Below are 23926 nucleotides of genomic sequence, written 5' to 3' on the forward strand. Positions count from 1 at the left end.
AGCGCCGCCGCGCTCCCAAGCGGCGCACTGTAGCAGTGCGCCACCGGGCCGGCCCCTTTTTGTGATCTCTTAAAGGATGATCTCTTAAAGGATGATAGAAGAGTTGGTTGAGAGAGATAGTTTATAGCATTGTAAAAAGATGATTAAACAAATTCATAGAACATTGGAAAGATTTGGGAACAACTGTGACCCCCTGCCTTAGCCGAAGACTGTGTCAGCAAAGAAGAGATCTCTCATTCTTCTAGGTAATCATAGAAGAAAAATCTACAAAATCTTTTCCTCATTTACTTGAGAGACTAAGTGCATTTATTTCTAAAGTTTCTGTATTTTACTGAATCTTATAAACAATATTTTTCAAGACTCATAATTATTTTATATTCCACTTAAGGAGGCAAAAATTCCCCAGAAACACAAACAATTAAATTGTTTGACAATATCAATTGTAAGACACATCCTGATTTCAGAGATGTTAAAATGTGGAAAAATGTGTGCTTCAGAATCAACAATATATAACATTTCTAGCCATAATCTCTCCTGGTGTGAGAAAATCCCACCACTCTGGCAGAAAAGGAAATCTAGTTACTTACTTTAAATGTATAACTTCTAGTAATACTTTCTCCCCAGAAATACAATTCTAATATTTTTGAATATTGACATTTAGTCAAAATTTAGTCATGTTTGTGAGAGGAACTGGTGTTCTGGGCATTGAATGGATTGCCCAGAAAAGCATAATCATGAAGATACTGCAGTCAGCCTGCCTCTCAGGATATCTTGGCATTCTGTTATGTGAGGCTGACATCTCCTGGACAAATAACACCAAAGCAAAGCTTTGTATTTTAGAGTGAATTAAATTCCTAGCAAGGAAATCTAGCTGTGGAGTATATACTACACATTTTAAATTTGAATTTGATGAGCCTAGCAGTTAATTTCCTTTTCAAATTTTGTATGCCATGGCCGAGTTGAATAAGCTTTAGAACAAGAGCTTACTCTCAGTGAGTCTTTAATATGTGAAGAATAAAACCCTTTAATTAAACTGGTTATTCTTAACCATCAGGGTGCACCAGAATCGTGGCCATCCCATCCTACATGCCTTTTAACAATGTGACTTTGCCACTCCATTAAACAACAGAGTCTGCAGAAAAGCTTTGAAAGAAGAACAAACAAAAGTGCCCAGGTCCCAACTTAGGAAATTTGCATTTAGTTTTATTGAGTGGATCCCAGGAAACAGTTATTTTTAAAAAGTTTGTAGGCTAGAGAACTACTGACCTACATATTTATGCTCATGATTACCTTTACTGAAATTCAGTCGCACCAGCAATATCATTATTGTTATCCCAATATGTTATATCACCTACACATACTCCCTGTAAGGTGTTGAAACTTTATGTAAATATATAATCTGTATACATGTATATGTGCCTATATATATATTATATTTATATATATATAAATTATTGTTATTATTCTCCTATTACATAGGACAAAACTAAAGTTAAGTGATTGTCCCAAGATCATTGAAGTGGCATGGAGCAGGGCATTTGACTTCACATCATAACCTTTAAAAAATTTGTAAAAAATTCTTAATAAAGCCATGATAATTGTATACATTTTTGGAGTTCAGTGTAATATTTGGGGGTACATTTATACAGTGTATAATGATCACATCAGGGCATTTAACATGTTCATCACCTCACACATTTGTCACCTCTTTGTGTTGGGAACATTCAACATCCTCTCAATTAGCTACTTAAAGTTATACAGTAATTTGTTGTTGACTGTAGTCTCCCTATATTACTACAGAACACTAGATCTGTTCTTCCTAACTCTCTACAGTAGTAATCCATTGTGTATATATATCACATTTTCTTTATCTAATCATCTGTCAGTCATCTGTTGGCTCTATGCACAATAGCCATTTAGGTTGGTTCCAAATCTCAGCTGTTGTGAATAGAGTCACGATAAGCATTGGAATGCAGGTATCCTTTCAATATATTGATATCCTTTCCTTTGGAGATATACATCCAGTAGTGATTGCTGGATTATATGGTAGCTCTGTCTGTAGTGTTTTGAGAAACCTCCATACTATTTTCCATAATGGCCGTACTCGTTAACATTCCCACCAACAATGTATGAGTTCCCCTTTCTCTGCATCCTTTTCAGTGTTTGTTAATGTCTGTCTTTTTGATAATAGCCGTTCTAACTGGGGTGAGATGATACCTCATTGTGGTTTTGATTTGCATTTCTCTGATAATTAAGGATGTTGAGCATTTTTCCATGTACCTTTTGGTCTTTTGTATGTCCTCTTTTGAGAAATGTCTATTCATCTCACTTGCCCTTTTTTTTATTGAAACTTAATTGACTATACATATTTGTGGGGTACAGAGTTGACTATCAGTATTTGTGTACAATATGTGATGATCAAATCAGGATGGTGGGCATATTCATCATCACAAAACATACTTCATTTGCCCATTTTTGATTAGGTTATTGTTTTCCACTATTGAGATGTTTGAGTTCCTTGTATATTCTGGTTATTAATCCTTTGTCAGATGCATAATTTGCAAATATTTTCTCCCATTCTGCAAATTGTCACTTCATTCTGTTGATTCTTCATTCAGTTTCCTTCACTGGCAGAACCTTTGTAGTTTGATATAATCTCATTTATCTTTGCTTTTGTTTCCTGTGCTTTTGAGGTCTTATTCATAAAATCTTTGCCCAGTCCTATGTCCTGAAGCACTTTTTGTGTGTTTTCTTCTAGAAGTTTTATAGTTTCAGGTCTTACATTTAAATCTTTAATTTATTTTGGGTTCATTTTTGCATAAGGTGAGAGATGGGGGTCTGTTTTCATTCTTCTGCATATGGATCTCCAGTTTTCTCAGCACCATTTATTGAAGAGACTGTCCTTTCCCCGGTGTATATTCTTGGCACCTTTGTTGAAAATCAGTTGGCTGTGTATATGTGGATTTCTTTCTGAATTCTCTATTCTGTTCCATTGGTCTACCTCTGTTTTTGTGCCAGTACCATGTTGTTTTGTTTACTATATCTTCATAGTATATTCTGAAGCCAGCTAGTGTGATATCTCCCACTTTGTTCTTTTTGTTCAGGTTTTCTTTGGCTATTCAGGGTCTTTTGTTGTTTCACGTAAATTTTTGGATTAATTTTTCTATTTCTGTGAAGTAAGTCATTGGTAGTTTGATGAGAATTACATTGAATCTGTAGATCGCTTTGGGCACTATGTTCATTTTGACTATGTTGATTCTTCCAATCAAGGAGCATGGGATGACTTTCCATTTTTTTCTTTTCTTTAATTTCTTTAATTAGTGTTTTATAGTTTTCTTTGTAGAGGTCTTCTTTCCATTGGTTAAATTTATTCCTAGGTATTTAATTTTTTTGGTGCTTTTGTAAATGGGATTGCTTTCTTGTTTTCTTTTTCTGCCAGTTCATAGCTGGTGTATAGAAATGTTACTGGTTTTTGTATGTTAATTTTTTTATCCAACAGCTTTACTAAATTTGTTTATCAAGTCTAGGAGTTTTTTTGGTAGAGTCTTTAGGTTTGCCTATATATAAAATCATGTCATCTGCAAATAGGGACAATTTGACTTCCTCCTTTCCAATTTGGATGCCCTTTATTTCTTTTTTTTGTCTAATTGTTCTGGCAAGGACTTCCCATACCATGTTGTATAAAAATGGCAAGAGCGAGCATCCTTACCTTGTTCCACTTATGATGTTAGCTGCTCAGTATGATATTAGTTGTGGGTTTGTTGTACATAGCCTTATTGTATTAAGATACTTTCCTTCTATACCTAATTTGTTGAGAGTTTTTATCATGAAAGGATGTTGAATTTATCAAATGGTTTTTTTTGTGAGTCTATTGAGATAATTTTATGGTTTCTTTCATTCTGTTGATGTGGTGTACAATGTTCATTGATTTGCATATGTTGAATCATCCTGCCATCCATGGCATAAAACCCCCTTGATCATGGTTTATAATCTCTTTGATGTGCTATTGGATTCAGTTTGCTAATATCTCATTGAAGAATTTTGCATCTGTGTTCATCAGGGATAATGGCCTATAGTTTTCTTTTTTTGTTGTGTCTTTGCCTGATTTTGGTATCAGGGTAATGCTGGCTTCATAGTATGAGTTTGAAAGAATTCCACCCACTTCAATCTTTTGAAATAGTTTAAGAAGTATTGGTATTAGTTCTTCTTGGTTTTCTTTTTTTGTTGTGTCTTTGCCTGATTTTGGTATCAGGGTAATGCTGGCTTCATAGTATGAGTTTGGAAGAATTCCACCCACTTCAATCTTTTGAAATAGTTTAAGAAGTATTGGTATTAGTTCTTCTTTAAGAATTCAGCAATAAAGACATCTGGTTCTGGACTTTTCTTTGTTGCGAGGCTTTTTATTACTGGTTGAATCTCATTACTTGCTACTGATCTATTCAGGTTTTCTATTTCTTCTTAGTTCAGAATTGGTAGGTCATATGTGTCCAGGAATTTTTCTATTTGCTTTAGGTTTTCAAATTTATTGGCATATAGATGTTCATAATGTTCTCTAATGGTCCTTTGCATTTCATTGGTATCAGTTGTAATGTCTCCTTTTGCATTTCTAATTTTATTTGGGTCTTTTTTTTCTTGGTTAGTCTGGCAAGTGGTTTGTCAATTTTGTTTTCTTTTCAAAGGACCATCTTTTCATTTGATTGATCTTTTTTATTATATTGTTAGTTTCAATTTCATTTATTTCTGTTCTGATTATAATTATTTCTTTTGTTCTACTTATTTTGAGTTCGGTTTGTTCTTGCTTTTCTAGTTCGGTCAGGTGCATGCTAGGTTTTTTATTTGAAATCTTTCTATTTTTTTGATGTAGGCATTTATTGCTGTAAACTTTCCTCTTAATAATACCTTGGCTGTATCCCATATGTTTTGGTATGTGGCATTTCTGTCTTCATTTGTTTCAAGAATTTAAAAACTTTTCTTCTTAATCTCTACTTTGACCCTTTTAGTTGTTCAGGAGCATGCTATTTGATTTCCATGTACATGTGTAATTTCAAAAGTTCCTCTTGGTATTGATATAAAATTTTATTCCATTATGGACATAAGAGATAATTAATATGATTTTGATTTTTTGAACCTGTTTAGACTTGTTTTGTGGCCTAAAATATGGCCAGTCCTGGAGAATATTCCATGGGTTGATGAAAAGAGTGTGTATTTTGCAACTGTTGGATATAATGTTCTTTAAATGTCTATTGGGTATATCTAGTCTATGGTATTATATAAATCCAATGTTTCTTTGTTGATTTTCTGTCAGAATGATCTAATGCTGAAAGTGAGGTGTTAAAGTCCCAAACTAATATTGTACTGTTGTTTATCTCTCCCTTTAGATCTAATAATATTTGCTTTATATATCTTAGTGCTCTGGTGTTGGGTGCATATATATTTGTGATTGTTATATCTTCTTGCTGTATTGATCCTTTTTTCATTATATAAAGCCCTTCTTTGTCTCTTACTACATATTTTGCTTTAAAGCCTATTTTAACTGATATAAGTATAGCTAGTCTTGAATGCTTTAGTTTCTGATTTGCATGGAATATCTTTTTCCATCCCTTCACTTTCAGTCTATGTGTGTCATTCCTCTTCCTAATTGCCTTCCTTTCTCTTCCTAATTTGTGTATTTACTCTACCAGTAAGTTTTATATTTTGGATGTGTTCATGATAGTTGTTATCATTCTTTTCTAGATGTGGAACTCTCCTAAGCACATCTTGTAAGGCCAGTCTGGTAGTGATGAATTCTCTTAATTTTTGCTTTTTGAGAAAGACTTTATTTCTCCTTCATTTCTGAAGGATAGATTTGCTGGGTATGATATTCTTGGGATAGTTTTTTTCTTTCAGTACTTTGAGTATATCACCCCATTTTCTCCTTGCCTGTAGGGTTTGTGCTGATAAGTCTGCCATTAGTCTAGTGGCAATTCCCTTGTAAGTGACTTGTCATATTTCTCTTTCTGTTTTTAGAATTCTCTCTTTGTTTTTAACTTTTGACAGTTTCACTGCAATGTCTTGGAGAGGACCTGTTTGGGTTGAATTTATCTGGGTATGCTTGAGCTTCTGGGATTTGGATATTTGCCTCCTTCTCTAGACTAGAAAAGTTTTCAGCTATTATTTAATAAAATAGGTTTTAAATAACGTTTTTTGTTTTTCCCCCCTCCTTTTGGAATGCCTTTAACTTTTATTTGTTTGCTTAATAGTATCCCACAAATCTTGTAGGTTTTCTTCATTCTTTTAAATTCTTTCTCTCTCTCTTTTTGTTTTCTAGGGTTATTTAAAAACAGCTGTCTTCAAGATCAGAATTTTTTTCTTCTGCTTGATCTAGTCTTTTGTTGAGACTCTCAGATGTGTTTTTGTTTCACTTAATAAATTCTTCAACTCTAAGATTTCTGTTGTTTTTAAAAATAATATGTATCTCTGCTAAAATTTTCATACAGATTATGAATTATCCTTCTGAATTCATTGGATTGTTTGTCTATATTCTCTTGTATCTCAGTGAGTTTCTGTAATATTATTAATTTGAATTCCTTTTTCAACAGGTCAGCATTTTCTGATTCTTTTAGATCAGTTACTGGAGCATTATTCTTTTCTTTGGTGGTGTCATGTTTCCTTGACTTTTTTTTTTTCTTCCTATTTCTTGTTTCCCAGTGTTGGTATTTGTGCATCTGGTGGAACAGTCATCTCTTTGAATTTTGTAAAGTGGCTTTCATAGGGAAAGACTTTTAGCTGCAAATACATCCTAGGGTGCTGATGGGGTAGAGTGCAATGGCTTTGCTCTGAGTTTCAACTGTAATCCACCCACTTTTGCTATGTCTGTGAGTGCCTCAGAGGCCTATGCTTGGGAAGTATGTGACTATGGTGGCACAGCTTTGCTGAAGGTGGGCTTGCTTGGGTTCTGAGGCTAGGTGTGTTTGTATGCACACTGTAGGTCAATCATCTTGGGAGTGGCTCACTGGGGATGGGGTTTCTGGATTCTGAGTTTGGAGGTGTGGGCATATGGTGTGTCAGGGTGGGTCTCTGGGACTGGTTGGCCAGTGGCAAAGTCATCATGTTGATTTTCTGACTGGGGGTGGGCCCACCAGGAACATGTCAATAAGACTGCTTCTCATTTGGGTGCATGCATGTGTGATGGCTCAAAGACTCAGGGGTGGGTTCATCCAGGGCATGACAGCTGGCCTATTTCTCCTAGCAGGGGGTGTGTTCACACTTTAGCTTGGCTAGCTGGGTGTCAGTATGCCCGCATGTGTGATGGCTCAAAGACTCAGGGGTGGGTTCATCCAGGGCATGACAGCTGGACTATTTCTCCTAGCAGGGGGTGTGTTCACACTTTAGCTTGGCTAGCTGGGTGTCAGTATGCCAGGGCCAGTTTGCTGCAGCACTTCTTGAGGCCAGGTATGACTTCATGCTCCCCTTGGGTGCTTCAGGAGTGGGACTTTCAAGGATGAGGCTGTTGCATTGCTTCTTGGGCGGTAGGCAATGCTGCTAGTCAGGCCTTCAGGGAGTGGGCCTGGCCAGCCACTTTTTGGGTGGTGGGTGAGGCCATCATAAACTTTTAAAAATAGATGTTATATTTTGGAGCAGTTTTAGAGCAGTTTTATAGCAAAATTGAGTGGAAGGTACAGATATTTCCCATACACCTTCATCCCCACACATATATAGCTTCCACTGTTATTAACACCCCCCACCAGAGTGGTACATTTATTATGACTGATGAACCTACACTGATACATTGTTGTCACCCAGAGTCCATAGTTAACATTAGATTTACTCTTGGTGTAGGATATTCTATGGGTTTAGAGAAATGTGTTATGATATGTATTCTCCATTATAGTACCAGAGTAGTTTCAATGCCTTAAAAATCCTTTGTGCTTTTCCTATGCTTCCTTTTCTCCCCACTAACTCCTGGCAACCACTCCTCTTTTCACTGTCTACATGTAGCCTTTTCAGATTGGCTCTTTTCACTTAATAATATGCATCTAATTGTCCTAAATGTCATTTCATGGCTTGACAGCTCATTATTTAAAATTCTGAATAATATTTCATTGTTTGGATATACTACAGTTTCTTTATCCATGCACCTACTGAAGTACATCTTGGCTGTTTCTAAGTTTTGGCAATTATGAGTAAAGATGTTATAAACGTTCATGTGCAGGTTTTTGTGTGGACATAGGTTTTCGGTCCCTTTGGGTAAATAACAAAGAGTGTGATTGCAGGAATGAATGATAAGAGTATGTTTAGTTTTGTAAGAAACTGCCAAGCTGTCTTTCAGAGTGGCTGTCTCATTTTGTATTCTTACCAGCAATGAATGAGAGTTCCTGTTGTTCCCCATCCTCACCTGCATTTGGTATTATCAGTGTTCTGGATTTTGGCCATTGTAACAGGCGTTTAGGCTATCTCATTGTTGTTTCAATTTCCATTTTCCTGATGACATATGATGTAGCACATCTTTTTATATCCTTATTTGCCATCTGTTTGTCTTATTTGGTGAGGTTCCTGTTAAGGTTGTTGACCCATTTTAAAATCTGGTTGTTTGTGTTCTTATCAGTGAGTTTTAAGAGTTCTTTATATTTTGAGGAGCAGTCCTTTATCAGACATGACTTTTGCAAATATTTTATCTAACTGTGGTTTGTCTTTTCATTCTTTTAAGTGTCTTTCACAGAAGAGAAAATTTTAATTTTAATGAAGTCTAACTTACCAATTCTTTCTTTCATGAATTGTGCCTTTAATGTTGCAACTAAAAAGTCATCAACAAACCCAAGGTAATTTAAATTTTTTTCTATGTTATCTTCTAGGAGTTTTATAGATTTGCATTTTACATTTAGGTCTGTGATCCATTTTGAGTTAACTTTTGTGAAGGGTATAAGTTCTGTACCTAAATTCATTTTCTTTGTCATATTGATGTCCTGTTGTTCCAGTATTTGTTGAAAAGACTGTCTATTCTCCACTGTATTGTCTTTGCTTCTTCATCAAAGATCAGTTGACTAAATTTATGTGTATCTGTATCTGGAATATCTACCCTGTTCTATTGATCTATTTTGCCCATTCTTCTAACAATACCAGGCTCTATGATTACTGTAGCTTTATAATAAGTCTTAAAGTTGAGTAGTGTCAGTCCTCCAACTTTGTTCTCCTTCAATACTGTGTTGACTATTTTGGATCTTTTGCCTCTCTGTATAAGATTTAGCATCAGTGTATTGATATACACAAAAAATTGCTGGAATTTTTATTGGGATTGCATTGTATCTGTAGGTCAAGTTGAGCACTAATATCTTGAAAATATTGAGTCTTCCTATTCATGAACATGGAATATCTCTCAATTTATTTATTTTTTTTGATTTCTTTTATCAGAGTTTTATAGTTTTCCTCATATAGATCCTGTACATATTTTGTTAGATTTATACCTATGTATTTCATTTTTTGAGGGGGGCTAAGTGGTTTTGTGTTTTAAATTTTTAATTTCATTTGTTCACTGCTGGCATATATATTTTAAAAAATGACTGTCATACATTAACCTTTTATACTGAAAACCTACTATAATTGCTTATTAATTCCTGGAATTTTTGTCAATTCTTTTGGATTTTCTACATAAATGATGATGATGTTATCTGTGATCAAAGACAGTTTTATTTCTGCCTACCCAATATGCATACCTTGTATTTCCTTTTCTTGTCTTATTGCAAGATCTAGGACTTCTAGTACAGCATTGTAAAACAGTGGTAAGAGGGAACATCATTGTCTTATTCCTGATGGAATAAGCTTTGTGTTTCTAATCATTTAATAAAATTAGCTGTTGGATTTTTGTTGATATTCTTTATCAAGTTGAGGAAATTCCTCTTTATTACTTAGTTTACTGAGAGTTTTAAATCACAAATAGGTGTGGATTTTTTTTCAAATGATTTTTCTGCATCTAATGATACTATTCTTCTTTGGTCTGTTGATGTAATAAATTACATTAATTTATTTCCAAATGTTGAACCAGCTTTGCATACCTATGATAAATCCCACTTGGTTGTGGTGTATAATTCTTTTTATATATTGTAGGTTTTTATTTGCTAATATTTTGTTGAGAATTTTTACATCCATGTTCATGAGAGTTATTGGTCTATAGTTTTCTTTCTTGGTAATGTCTTTGCCTGTTTTTTGTATTAGGATAATATTGGTCTCAGAGAATGAGTTATAAAGTATTCCCTCTACTTCTACCTTCTGAAAGAGATTGTAGAGAATTGGTATAATTTCTTCCTTAAATGTTTGGTAGAATTCGCCAGTGTACCCATATGGGGTGGTGCTTTCTGTTTTGGAAGGTTATTAATTTTTGATTCAATTTCTTTAAAACATACAGGAGTATTGATACTATTTCTTTTTGTGTGAGTTTTGGTAGATTGTCTTTGAAGGAATTGGTTTATTTTATCTAGGTTATCAAATCTGTGGGTATAGAGTTGTTCTCAGTATTTCTTTATTATCTTTTTAATGTCTGTTGACTCTTTAGTGGTGTCTGCTCTTTCATTTCTGATATTAGTAATCTGTGTCTCCTCTCTCTTTTTCTTATTGAGCCTGGATAGAAGCTTATTAAATTATTTATCTTTTCTAATAACCAGTTTTTGGTTTTGTTGATTTTCTCTATTGATTTTCTTTTCATTTTATTGATTTTGACTCTTTATTCTGTTTATTTTGTATTTAATTTGCTGTTTTCCTAGTTTCCTAAAGTGAAAGATCAGGTGATTGATTTTAGGTCTTCTTTATTTTCTAATATATGCATTTAATGCTATAAATTTCCCTCTAAGCATTGCTTTTGCTTCATCCTACAAATTTTGATTGGTATGTTCTTATTTTCTTTTAGTTCAAAGTATTTAAAATTTTCTCTTTAGATTTCTTCTTTTATGTATGTGTCGTTTGGAAGTATGCTGTTTAATCTCCAGGTATGTGGGTATTTTCTAACTATCTTCTTGTTTTTAATTTCTAGTTTAGTTTCATTGTGGTCTGAGAACAGAGATTATATGCTTTCTATTCTTTTAAATTTGTTTAGATGTGTTTTATGGGCTATAATGTGGTCCATCTTGGTGGATGTTCTATGTGACATTGAGAAGAATGTTTATTCTGCTTTTGTTGGATAAAGTGGTTTATAAATGTTCATTATATTCAGTTGAAAGATGGGTTGTTGAATTCAACTATGTTCTTACTGGTTTTCTGCCTGCTGGATCTGTCCATTTCTGATAGAAGGGTGTTGAAGTCTCCAACTACAAGAGTTAATTTAGCTATTTCTCCTTGCATTTCTATCAGTTGTTGCCTAACTTAGTTTGACACTGTTTTGTTAGGTACATACACATTAAATATTGCTATGTCTTCTTGGAGAATTGATCTCTTTATCAGTTTATACTTCCCCTCATTGTCTCTGATAACTTTCCTTGGTTTAAAGTCTCTGTCTGAAATTAGTAGCTATTTCTGCTTTCTTTTTATTAGTATTAGCATGGTATATCTTTCTTCACCCATTTACTTTTATTCTATATGTACCTTTATATTTAAAATGGGTTTCCTATTGACAACATATAATTGGGTCTTGTTTTTTGATCCTTTCGGACAATCTGTCTTGTAATTGGTATATTTACACCGTTGATGTTCCAAGTCATTATTAATATAGTTGGATTAATATCTGCCATATTTGTTACTGTTTTCTATTGGTTATTCTTGTTCTTTGTTCTTACTTTTGTCTTCCACTCTTTTTCTGCCTTTTGTGTTTTCTTTTTTTTTGTCCTTTTTGAGACTGGCCGCACTGCGCTCAGCCAGTGAGCCCTGTGAGCACACCGGCCATCCCTATATGGGATCCGAACCTGCGGCAGGAGCGCTGCTGTGCTCCCAGCGCTGCACTCTCTCGAGTATGCCATGGGCTCGGCCTGTGCCTTTTGTGTTTTTAACTGAGCATTTGATATGTTTCCATTTTCTCTCCTTTATCAGCATATCAGCTATTTTTTTTCCTTTACAGTGGTTGCCATAGAGTTTGCAATATACATTTACAACTAATCTAACTCCGCTTTCAAATAACACTATATTACTTCGTGTGTAGTATGAGTACCTCAAAATAATAAAATAATACTGACTCTTTCCTCCCATCCCTTGTATCATTGTTGTCACTTATTTCGTTTATATATTAGTATACATTAATATATATGAGTATATATAAATATATTGCTGTTAGTATTTTGAACTATTGTCTGTTAAATCAATCAATATAAAAAGGAAAAGTTTTTATTTTATCTTTACTTATTTCTTTTTTGATTCTCTTGCTTTCTCTATGTGGATCTGAGTTTCTAACCTTTATCATTTTCCTTCTCTCTAAAAGAATGTCTTTAACTGTCACTTATTTCGTTTATATATTAGTATACATTAATATATATGAGTATATATAAATATATTGCTGTTAGTATTTTGAACAAACTATTGTCTGTTAAATCAATCAATATAAAAAGGAAAAGTTTTTATTTTATCTTTACTTATTTCTTTTTTGATTCTCTTGCTTTTTCTATGTGGATCTGAGTTTCTAACCTTTATCATTTTCCTTCTCTCTAAAAGAATGTCTTTAACACTTCTTCCAAGGCAAATCTACTGGCAACAAATTTTCTCAATATTTGTTTGAGAATGCTTTTTTTTCCTTTTCAATTTTGAAGGATACTTTCATAGGGTACAGAATTATTTGTTAGTGCTTCCCCCCCCTCACACTTTAAATATTTTATTTCACTCTCTTCTTGCTTGCATGGTTTCTGAAAAGTTGAATGTAATTCTTATCTTTTCTCCTTTGTAGATAAGGTATTTTTTCCTTCTGGTTTCTTTCAGAATTTTTTCTTTATTTTTAATTCTCTGTAGTTTGAAAATTATATGCCTAGGTGTAGATTTGTGTGTGTGTGTGTGCGCGCACATGTGCGTGTGTGTGTGTGTGTGTGTGTGTGTGGCATTTATCCTGGTCAGTGTTCTCTTAGCTTCCCGGATCTGTGGATTTGTGTCTGACATTCATTTTGGGGAAATTCTCAGTCATTATTGTTTCATAAATTTCTTCTGTTCTCTCTTCTCCTTCTGGAATTTCCATTAGGCATATGTTGCACCTTTTGCAGCTGTTCCACTTTTTTTTTGATATTCTATTCTGTTCATTTCAGTCTTTGTTCTCTTTGCCTTTTAGTTTTGGCAGGCTTTATTGCTACATCCTCAAGCTCAGAGATTCTTTCCTCAACCATATCCAGTCTACTAATTAGCTCACAAAGGCATTCTTAATTTCTGTTACAGTGTTTTTGATCCCTTGCATTTATTTTTATTTTTCCTAAGATTTCTATCTCTCTCCTTACATTGCCTGTCTATTATTGCATGCTGTTTACTTTATTCATTAGTGACCCTAGCATTTTAATTATAATTATTTTAAATTTCTTGTCTGATAATTCCAATATTCCTGTCATATCTGAGTCTGATTCTGATGCTTGTCTGTCTCTTCAACCTATGTTTTTGCCTTTTAGTATGTCTTATACTTTTTTCTTGATAGACAGACCTGATTTACTGGGTACAATAAATAGCTGCAAATAGGCCTTTAGTAATGTAATGGTAAGGTTTGGGGAGAAGGGCAGTATTCTATAGTCCCATGATTAGGTCTCTGTCTTTTAGTGAGTCTGTACCTCTGGATTGTGATTTTTCACATGTGCCACTCAATCACCCCTCTCCCCTTTTGGGGGATAGATAGTTAAAGTGGGCTGCAGTTGGGTGTTTCCCTTCCCCAGGTCAGTTAGTCTCTGATAACCCCATCAGGTTAGGCTCTGGGTAACTAAGTATTTCCCAAGGGCAGACCTTCTTAAAAAGAACAAAGCAAATGGATTGTCATGGTTAGTCCGTCATCTATTACAAAACTTCTACAACAATGCTTCTCAAACTTCAATGTGCAAATGAATTACCTAACTTAAAGATCTTGGTAAAATTGTGATTCATGAGATTTAGTGTGGGGGCTGAGGTTTCACATTTCTAAAATCCTGGGCGATGCTAATGATGCTTGCCTGCAGACTACACTTTGAATATTAAGGTTCTACAGAATTTCCCCTAGAACAGCAATTCTCTGACTGTGCTCATCAGACTACCAGCAGCAGTATCACTTGGCAACTTGTTTGAAATACAAATTCTTGAGCCCTGTCTAGTCCTACTCAATCAAAAACTCCGGAAGTTGGGGTCCAGACATTTGTTTTTTCACAAGCCCTCCAGGTGATTCTGATGCATGCTAATGTCTGAACACCACTGTCTAAGAAGTATTTTCCAGCCAGATTAGAATCATCTGGGGAACTTAAAAAATCAGTCACTGGTATACATGCCATACCAATTAAATCAGACTTGCAGAATGTGGGACCATTTTTTAAAGGCATTTAAAAAAACTCTCCCCAGGTAATGACAATGTGCAGCCAGATTTGAGAACCGCTGCTTGAGAGACAGGCCCACTTCTTGAGTCTTTGCCAGCAAAATTCTGGGAGAGGTGAGCATGTCTGGGTCTGCTGGGCCAGCAGCTCTCCTCCTCCTCACTGTTGCTTTGCACCTGTAACCAAGAGTGCACAGAACTCAGTCAGAGACACAAGGAGGGGGGCAAGGAAAGGTGCAGGGTGGCAGGTAGCTGTAGGGTAAAGAGGCTGTGAGTACTTGAGAGACTTGGACTCTTCTCTTGTATCAGTGACCCAGTAGCAAGAAAAGCGAGACTGAGGTGCAGCTCTACATTCAGTGAAAAGGGATTTACATGAAAATAATATTTCAAATACTCACAGCATCTCTTTGTTGCCAGAATTTGAGAGCTCTTTCAAAAGATCCCAACACTTGGTGGCAGTACTGTTCATAGACCCAGGTGAGAGGAATCCTGAGTTTTAGGGGCTCCACATGATGAGAGCTGGTGGGCTTAGAGAATGTGCCCACCTGGATCCTACACTATCCCTTCTAGAACATGTTCTGGTTACCCATAATCACAAAATATGCTGGTCAAATGGACCTGAGTCAGCTGCAGGGAACTGCAGTGGTTTTGTCTGGTGTCTGCCCTCACCAGGGCTGGCCTCTCTACTAGTACGTGTACTCCTAGGCCTGACTGATGACTGGTGGATGGTTGTTTGTGTGTGATGGAGGTTGTGACATTTAAATATGCAGGCTGGGGTGCCTACACATGTGTGTGCAAGGTTTCTTATGGTGCAGGACAGATCTGGCCATGGGAAGAGCAGGGGGCAGGACAGAGGCTAGGAAGTGGCTCTGCCCACACTGCCATGTTCTACCATAGAAGTCCTAGGGGTCTGAGAATTCCAGACCGAAACCTGGACTTCTGGGTCTTTATGGTTACATATTTGTCAAGGTAGGAGAGAACATGTTTTATTTGAGTGTTTAACTTTGCATATAACTGTTCTCCATTTGTACTCTTATAAGGATCCCTCCAAATGATAAAGGCAGGCATTCTTGATGAGAACCTTGTATGGTTCTAAACGTTTCTGAACTTAATTCAAGAAATGGCATATCTGGTGAGGACAAGGAGCCTGGATCTCCTTTGCCCAAGGGTCCTAACACTCTATCCTCCAGGAAAGAATCCAGAGCTTTACTCTGCCAGCCTCTCCCTTACCTCCAAGCCACTCACCTCCTCCAAGTCAGAAGTGTCTGGCAGCTGCTGGGTTGGAGGTCGCTGCAGTTCTGGTCTGTCTACAGCCTGCTTCCATTTCTGCTGAATAATGGACAGGTCCAAAGACTTAACCTTCCTGCCCATGGGATTTTTCTGAAACAGGCTCTTTCTTGCTCTGGTCTTTCTTTTCCAGAAAGTCTCATCCTTGGCTGAATGGGCTTCCTTGTTGGTGGCCTGCAGACCCCACAGTTCTCTCCTTACCTGTGCAGGGTCTGCGCTCCACTGTGGATCTGCTCTGGGCAGAGAATGTGTACAACATGGTACATTGGGGTTAGAATCCAGAGTTTGCGGTGGTGCCAACACTGTGGACATCCCCTGGTGTGTTTCCTCTTTATAGCACAGGACACATGGACAGGGAGAAGTGGGCAGCTTTGTGCCCCCGATGGGAGGCACAGGATTTTCCTGTGGGCCTTTCCAAAACTCAGAGTCTTGCTGGAGGACCAACTTTTCTCCTTTCACTCTGTCCATCACTTCCCACACCACTTGGTCCATACTGTTCCTTGTGGAGGTGTTGTGGGGTGGTGATAGCTGATCTCGGGGGCATGTATATAGGCACATCTTGGAGATGGCTTTCCGGAGGCGCTCTCTAGGTGATTGGGGCTCAGGCTCTGGGGCCAGAATCCTGATGGATGGTACATCAGTTGGATCGCTCCAGAACATGCGGGATGGTATGAACTTTTGGACAGGTGTCTTAGACACATAGGAATACAGACAGAAGAAGGCATCAGCAGTGACAGCCAGTGTTTGCACCTGCTTAAACCTACCTGGGCACAAGAATTGAAAATGGTGAGTCTGGGGCTCATCAGCAAATTATCTTTTAAATCTCTCCTTTTAAAAACCTTTCCAAATCTCAAAATTCAGAGAAAAGCTGCCAGTTTCCTCACTAGTGTTTCTCCCAATTAGATTGCTAACACCAGGGTCCCCTTTCTTGACTTCTTGAATCCCCATTCCAAGTAGATATTCCAACTGGGAAATAGAGAACAGAGATAAGATTTAAAGACATTGTGCTCATTTGATTCAGCTAAAGGAGAAAAAGCCTAAAGGAAGCAACAGTCATCTGAGGTCTCTTGAAGACTATTTCTTCAAGAGAAGGAAACAGATGTCAAAGTTCTCCACCTTCACTGAAGATAACATAAAGGGAGACAGACACAAGAGACAAAGGGTCAGGTGAAGCTAACCAAGAGAAAGTAGAATTTGGAGCCATTGAGCCCTGTTGTGAAAGTCTGGAGGCTGGGGGAGAAGTGGAGCAGGGATCTGTGGTGACACTCACTGGCCAGCATGAGGCAGGGGTCCTCCATCTCAATCCTCCGCACCTGGGCCTTCAAGAAGAGCTGGAAATCAATGCCCTTGGCCTGAGAGGGGGTGGTGAAGAATCGGGCAGGGATACGAGAAGTGTCTTTATGTTCCTCTTGGCCAAAGCCCAGACTGAAGAGGACATCTTCTGCATCTTCTTGCACCTTGTCCAGAATCTCTGAGATGCTGAAAAGAGGAAGTCTGAGTAAATAGGAGACAACTTTGAGACATGTGGTAATCCAGAATATCTAGTAAAAGTTTCAGGAGACTGCAATTCCTTTCTGGCCATTTCTCTATGTTCCGCTGTGAGAAAAACTTTCACTTCTCTGTACCTAAATTCTCTCTATGTAAAACATGGGAGTTAAAATCCAGCCCTGAAAAAATATAAAAATAAATAAAAATAATAAAATCCAGCCCTGGTTATAAAAACTGAATGAAATTTTAGCACAGCATATTTGGACAACTTATTGCAGATGAATAAAATTTAATTAAAAATGAAAGCATTTTGAAAAATGAAAATCAGTATAGATCAAAAGAAATTTTGGGGTTGCACTATTAACTAGTCGGTTCCTACTTGCACATGGTGCTTTGCAACCTGACGCCCGACTTGTGCCAGTGGTTGTGTGTGACAACTAAGCAATGATTGTGTAAGGAACATATAACTCATTTTATTCTCACCTTGAAGGTAACAATTACTCAATAGGTATGTTCAAAACATGATTTTGAGAGGTATATCCCTTTCAAGTACTATTTAGCTCAGAAGCCCTGTGTCAAAGAAGATCCAGCTCTCTGTCTCTCTTTCTGTCTCTCTCTTGGTATGGCACCAACATGTATCTACATCCAAATCTGAGTACCACAAAGCTGGGTGACACTAGAACTCAATAACTGCAATCCCAACAATGGGGCAAAGGAGAGCTGTGAATTATTTGAGGCTTTGTATAACTACTGTCACTGTTTTCAGAAAGGATGCTGGGCTTTTTGATTCAAATTGGGACCATCTTGTTTAACTGATAGCTGGACACTTGGAATCCCTGGTTCTAGCCTTGAGCTTGCCAGCCAAGTGTTCATTTTATCCCCATGGTCCTTTTTCCTTATCTCTGAATTGTGGGCGTACAATTGGATCAGTGACTCTCAACCATGGCTGCATATTAGGATCCACGTGGGGGACTTTTAAAAATGCAAATACCTGAATCCCGTATCCAGACATTCTGATTTAATTGATCTGAGTTGTGGCTAGGGCTAAGGCTCAGTGAGGATAAATTATTAAACATAGTCCATGGCAAAAATGAAGTCTCAGAACCAGGTCCTGAATTCAAATTTTGACTCCAACTTTCAGACACTTTTCATTATACCATACTAGTTTTTATCACTTTCCATCTTGTCTTAGAGTTATTTGTGTGTATATCTTGTCCACCCTATTAGATTATTGAGCTCCTGGGGGCAAGCTCTTTGTCTGCTTTATCTTTTCAAATTCCATATGCTCATTACCTGGCCTACAGAGGGGTGTGTATATCTTGTCCACCCTATTAGATTATTGAGCTCCTGGGACAAGCTCTTTGTCTGCTTTATCTTTTCAAATTCCATATGCTCATTACCTGGCCTACAGAGGGGTACAAAATTGTCTGCATTAATTAATATTTTATTGCTACATTCAATCAACCAATTAGTTAATTAATCAAGACATTGTTTATTAAGCACCAACTATGAGTCCAGAAACTGTGATGGTGCCAATACCACACCTCCTGGGGTACAGGGTCAGTGGGAGGATATGCCTCTATTTTACACAGAGCATCCAGCTCTGAGAAGAAGATTGCTGTGCATCCCCTACTATTCTTGAAGAAATATGGCCACACTTCTCTAGTATGCATAAAAAGTGCATAAAAGCTCCAGTAGAATATCCCAGGAAAATATGAATAATGGCTCTCGGTTCTGTTCTCTTCTGCCTCTTGTCTTCCCTATCTGCCCACTCCTGCCAAACTCAGTACCTACCTTGAACTAGTCTTGTTGGTCCCATCAGTCATGCTGCTGGAAGCCAAACTACAGCCAAGATCAAGTAGATGGCAAGGCCTGGCTGTCTCTAGGAAGCTCCTGCAGAAATCAAAGCTGATGTCATACAAATTTTGTCACCAGTCTTCACCCTGGCTTCAAGGCATCCCCAGCTGCGCATATTCACCCCCTGCTGGGTACCTTTGAACCACTTGCTGAGGAAACTCAGTCTGTGTTCTCATTGCTAGTGAAAAATCTAACTCCCTATTGTGAATCCTTAGCTCTTTGTTTTTAATCTCTTCGACTCTGATACTTACCCCAGTTCACTGTCTTCGGAAGAAGGCCCCATCCAGCCTGGCTGAACCTAGCACTTACCTGGAGAAGAGTTTGCCATTGGTGGCCAGCAGTGTGGCTGCACAAGGAAAAGAAAGGGAAAGAGTAAGTTAGAAAAGAAAATAAAAATCACCTGAGTTGCTCCTCTGAACTTGAAACTCCAGGCCCCTCTGTTTTCCTCTGTCTGTACTACAGGCTAGCTGAACCCCATAAATTCCACTCTTAATCAGGTCTCAAGATTATCAGACACATCCTTGGAAGGGGGACAGATACAACAGAAAACAACTGGCCTTGAGCCTCTGAACTTTCAGCCCATGATGATGTCTAGGCGAGAGCCTCTGTCCCCTGAGGAGGATGGAGTCAGTCAGCCCCCCAGGCTAGTGTTCCTGCCCCAGCACCTGAGTCTACTCAGGTCATGGGAAACACTGCTAGGTTGCAGTGCCTGCATCCTTTGATATTGAAGCCTTTATCCTCCTGCAGTGCTGTCTTTCTCGTAAAACTGGTACTTAGGCTTCTTTGGGCTTTCTATATAGAAAACAGTCTCAAAGATGTCTGGGCAGCAAATGTTATGGTGATTTTATGTTATCTTCCCTGGGGCCAAAGGAAAGCTACAATGATGGACAAGTGGGAGTCATGATAGACTGGTAAGGAAGTGTTTCCGGGCATATGACACTTTCTGTATGTTATATTAGATCATAATGAGACGTTCTTTTCCTATAGATAAGAATCTAGGGATGAGCTGTTTCTTTCTGAAGGTTCCCCCTTCCATCCTGTCCTTAATTCATGGCCTCTTCCCTGTTTGCAATCTTAGAAATATTTGACACTTACCTTCTGCTCCGAGAGTTAAGTCATCTTCAAAGCTGGTCCCATGGCTGGAGCACCCTGTCAAATAATCAGGTGACGGGCACAGAAAATCAGTCTGGAACATGCACACATGTATGCATACACACACACACACACACACACACACACATAACTGCAAACATGAACATAAACACATGTCCTTAGATTTCGCACACATGTATGCATACACACACACACACACACACACATAACTGCAAACATGAACATAAACACATGTCCTTAGATTTGCACAATCACAAAATCATACTAGCTATCTACATGTTTGCAAACCTGCCCCCAGCTATACATATACTCATACATTCTCAGAAGTCAAATTCATGTTTTGATTCAGAAGGAATCACACATACACTCATACTTTGGGTTGAGTGTCCCCCCAAAACTTGACCCCCACTGTGACGGTGTTAAGAGGGTGGGAAATCCTATTATGGTGGGGCCTTGGGAAGGTGATTAGACTGTAGGACCATGCCATAGTGAATGGATTAAAAATGGTGGTGTTGGGCTTAGTTCTGAGGGCTTTAAAAGGAGCGTAAATGAGGAGGTTGGTCTCTCTGCTCCACCATTTTCACAATGTGCTACTCTGCCATCACTGTTGCCATCACCAAGGCTCTCACCAGATGTGTTCCCTGGACTTTGGACTTCCCAGCCTCAGAAACTGTATGCAAAAAATTTTGTTTTCTGGGCTGGCCCCGTGGCGCACTTGGGAGGGTGCGGCGCTGGGAGCGCGGCAGCGCTCCCGCCATGGGTTTGGATCCTATATAGGGATGACCGGTGCACTCACAGCTTCGGTGTGGCCGGTCTCAAAAAGGACAAAAAAAAAAAAAAATTTTGTTTTCTTACAAATCACCCAGTTCCAGATATTTTGTTATAAGCAACAGAAACAGACTGATACAAACATATAACTAACCTGCACCCTGTATCAGTCATGTACACAATCCCCTGCCAAATAGTAAACACATGGGGGTATGTACTCACACACATAAACACACACATTTTATAAAATTCTTTCCCCATAGCAGTGGTTGTTAGCTGAGCAACCACTAATAGAAGATAACCTCTGAGTATTAAGGAGCTTGTGGGCTCTGACTCAATACTTTCTTCTGGACCTTCTGGACAGCCTTGTGACCAATAAAGGGTGTTTTTCAGACAGTTTAAAGACACTCAGGCAGTCTTATGCATGCATATGCATGAGCATGTGTATAAACACTCACTAACACACACAGACACACACACACAAACACACACACACACACACATAGAGCTATATCAACATCTAGGTAGAAGAATAATGGAAGAACAGAGCCTCTACTCACCACTGTAGATTGCCTGTCCTGCTTCCTCAGAAAGTCCTTCCTCAGAGTATCTAAAACCCAAAAATAATCTTATAGGTTGAAGTCACTACATTTTCCAAGGGACTTTTCCTCAAATATCTCCCACATGTTCATATTATATTGCCATGGGAGTTGGTAGTATTTAATTTACTTCTATACTGGAGAAACTAAGAGTGGTTACTTGACTGAGAAATTCATAGTCAGGGGGAGTTGGGACTGAAATGCACTATAATTTAGATCATGCTGCCATTGTCCTGACCACATTGTTTAAAGTAAGCTTAGCAATGATTCTTCAGTCTTTAGGTAAAATAGAAAAGAAAAAATATAGAAGCAAAACTGGGGAAATACATTTATAGAAGCAGGGGTGTGGGTGACATAATTTCCAGATCACAAATACAAACATGGAGGTTTTCTTACAACTTTTAGGAGGTTGCCTTAACTACCCACACCCCACGCTTTCTCTCTGAATCATGCTCTTGCTGCATATCATGTCTTTCAGGAAATAGCAGAAACTGCATCCTCAGTTAGAGATATTTGTAGATTTTGAGATATGATCTTATCCCACATTTACCAACTCAACCAGAAGAACAAACGGAAATCAGCATAAACGGTAGTGAGAAACAACTCAGTTTGACAAACAAGGAAGAAATTCTCTCTGTCTAAAAACAGGTGGGTGAAGTAGTCTGTGAAAAAACTTTGAACTGGGACTAGTGCACCTGGATCCCAGTCCTAACTCGCTGTTGCTATGTTCTCATATATTATGTAAGGCAATTTGGATCCCTAGAAATTATCTTCTAAGTCTGCTTCAAACACTGATATGTTGTGAGTTTTGTAGAGTTTGCTTTCCTGAAAGTTTTAAAATAAAAGTTGCACATGATGCTTAGAATGTAATCTCAAGTGGAGGCTGGAGAGGAGAAGGATTGGTAAAGTGAATTAGCAGGGAAGCTGGAGTGCATCCACTGAAGTTAGTCCTAAAGGAGCCTTTCTCTTTATCCATCTCCAGCTATCCAATAACTCTCAGGCTGTTGGAGCATCACTTCATGAACTGTTTAACAATGGGAATGGGCTTACTAATTGAACAGCTGTAGATTAAGTTGTGCTTAAATTTTACAAAGTAAATCATTACAAATTTAGAAATCTTTTGCTGGTATATTTAGACATCTTTTGCTGGTACCTTCCTTTCAATAGCGAAAAAATCATCCATGTTTTCCAAAATCTAAATTTTATATGTCCTCATGAAAAACAACTACACATCAAAGTACATTATAAAATAATTTAGAAATCTTTTGCTGGTATCTTCCTTTCAATAGCGAAAAAATCATCCATGTTTTTCAAAATCTAAATTTTATATGTCCTCATGAAAAACAACTACACATCAAAGTACATTATAAAATTTGAAATCATACCCAAGCTACTTTAGAATGGACAACTCTAATAATACAACTGAAAGTACAAATATATACTTCTCTTCCTAATATGTAATTACATAAAATATGTTGTAATATAATAATATAAATGTGTTAATGTAGATAATATTAAAAATATTAATGGAAATTTACATTTACTATTACTACTAAAAATACTATGATAACTAATATAGTCAACTACTAGAATATTGCAATTTACTACTGCATTTAATGCTTGTGTTGTAGCTACACAGTAATGCAACTACTAAGGCCTACTATTATGAAAACTACAATTAAAACATATTACTATTTCATTTCTGGGTTGTACCCAGTGGAAATGCCTGTACATGTTCACCAAGAGGAAATAGTCATAATTACCCAGAAATAGAAGCCACCAAATCTTTATTTCTTGTAAAATGGAAAAAACCTGTATGATAACTATATAATTTAATACTGCATGATAATAAAAAGATGAGTAACTGCTGCACGCAAATACATACTCAAACATCACAAACATAATGCTAAGCAAAAGAAACACATATAAAATAGTACATATTGTATGATTCTATTTACATAAAGTTAGAAAAATCCAAAACGTATCTATGACGTTACAAGTCAGGGTATTAATTACCCATGGAGGCAGAGTAGTGAATGGAAGGAGACACAAAGAAGGTTTTTGGAATGCTGGTAATGCTCTGCTTCAGATTTCTAGAATGTATTCCTTTTACAAAAATTCATTGAGCTATATATTTAATACTCATTTATTTTTTATTAAGTATATTATACTTCAATACAATTTATATTAAAAAGAAAAATGTTACTGGTATGTATGCTATACTTCAATAAAATTTGCATTAAAAATACCACTGATAACATTCCTGGTTTGTCTAAAGTAAAACTCACTGTTTATTTTTATTATTATTATTATTATTATTATTTTTACGTCAAAAACTTATTTTTATTTTTATTTTTATTTTTATTATTATTTTTTTAAAATTTTATTTTGTCGATATACAATG

The 23926-nt window shown here is 37.1% G+C and overlaps 1 protein-coding gene across 1 annotated transcript in view; it reads right to left on the reverse strand.

Annotated features, from left to right (window-relative positions):
* Positions 1-23926, reverse strand: part of TESPA1 (thymocyte expressed, positive selection associated 1) — a 52438-nt gene that overhangs the window by 10070 nt on the left and 18442 nt on the right. Inside the window, exons 4-10 of the mRNA XM_008586295.1 lie at positions 21484-21533; positions 20138-20191; positions 19352-19388; positions 18980-19078; positions 16968-17176; positions 15656-16461; positions 14494-14587 (exon numbers count right to left, since the gene is read on the reverse strand). Coding sequence (XP_008584517.1) covers positions 14494-14587; positions 15656-16461; positions 16968-17176; positions 18980-19078; positions 19352-19388; positions 20138-20191; positions 21484-21533 — 1349 coding nt within the window. The remainder of the gene's footprint in view (positions 1-14493; positions 14588-15655; positions 16462-16967; positions 17177-18979; positions 19079-19351; positions 19389-20137; positions 20192-21483; positions 21534-23926) is intronic.

Source organism: Galeopterus variegatus, unplaced genomic scaffold (genome assembly GCF_000696425.1).
Source record: "Galeopterus variegatus unplaced genomic scaffold, G_variegatus-3.0.2 Scaffold3928, whole genome shotgun sequence".
Classification (NCBI taxonomy): Eukaryota; Metazoa; Chordata; class Mammalia; order Dermoptera; family Cynocephalidae; genus Galeopterus; species Galeopterus variegatus.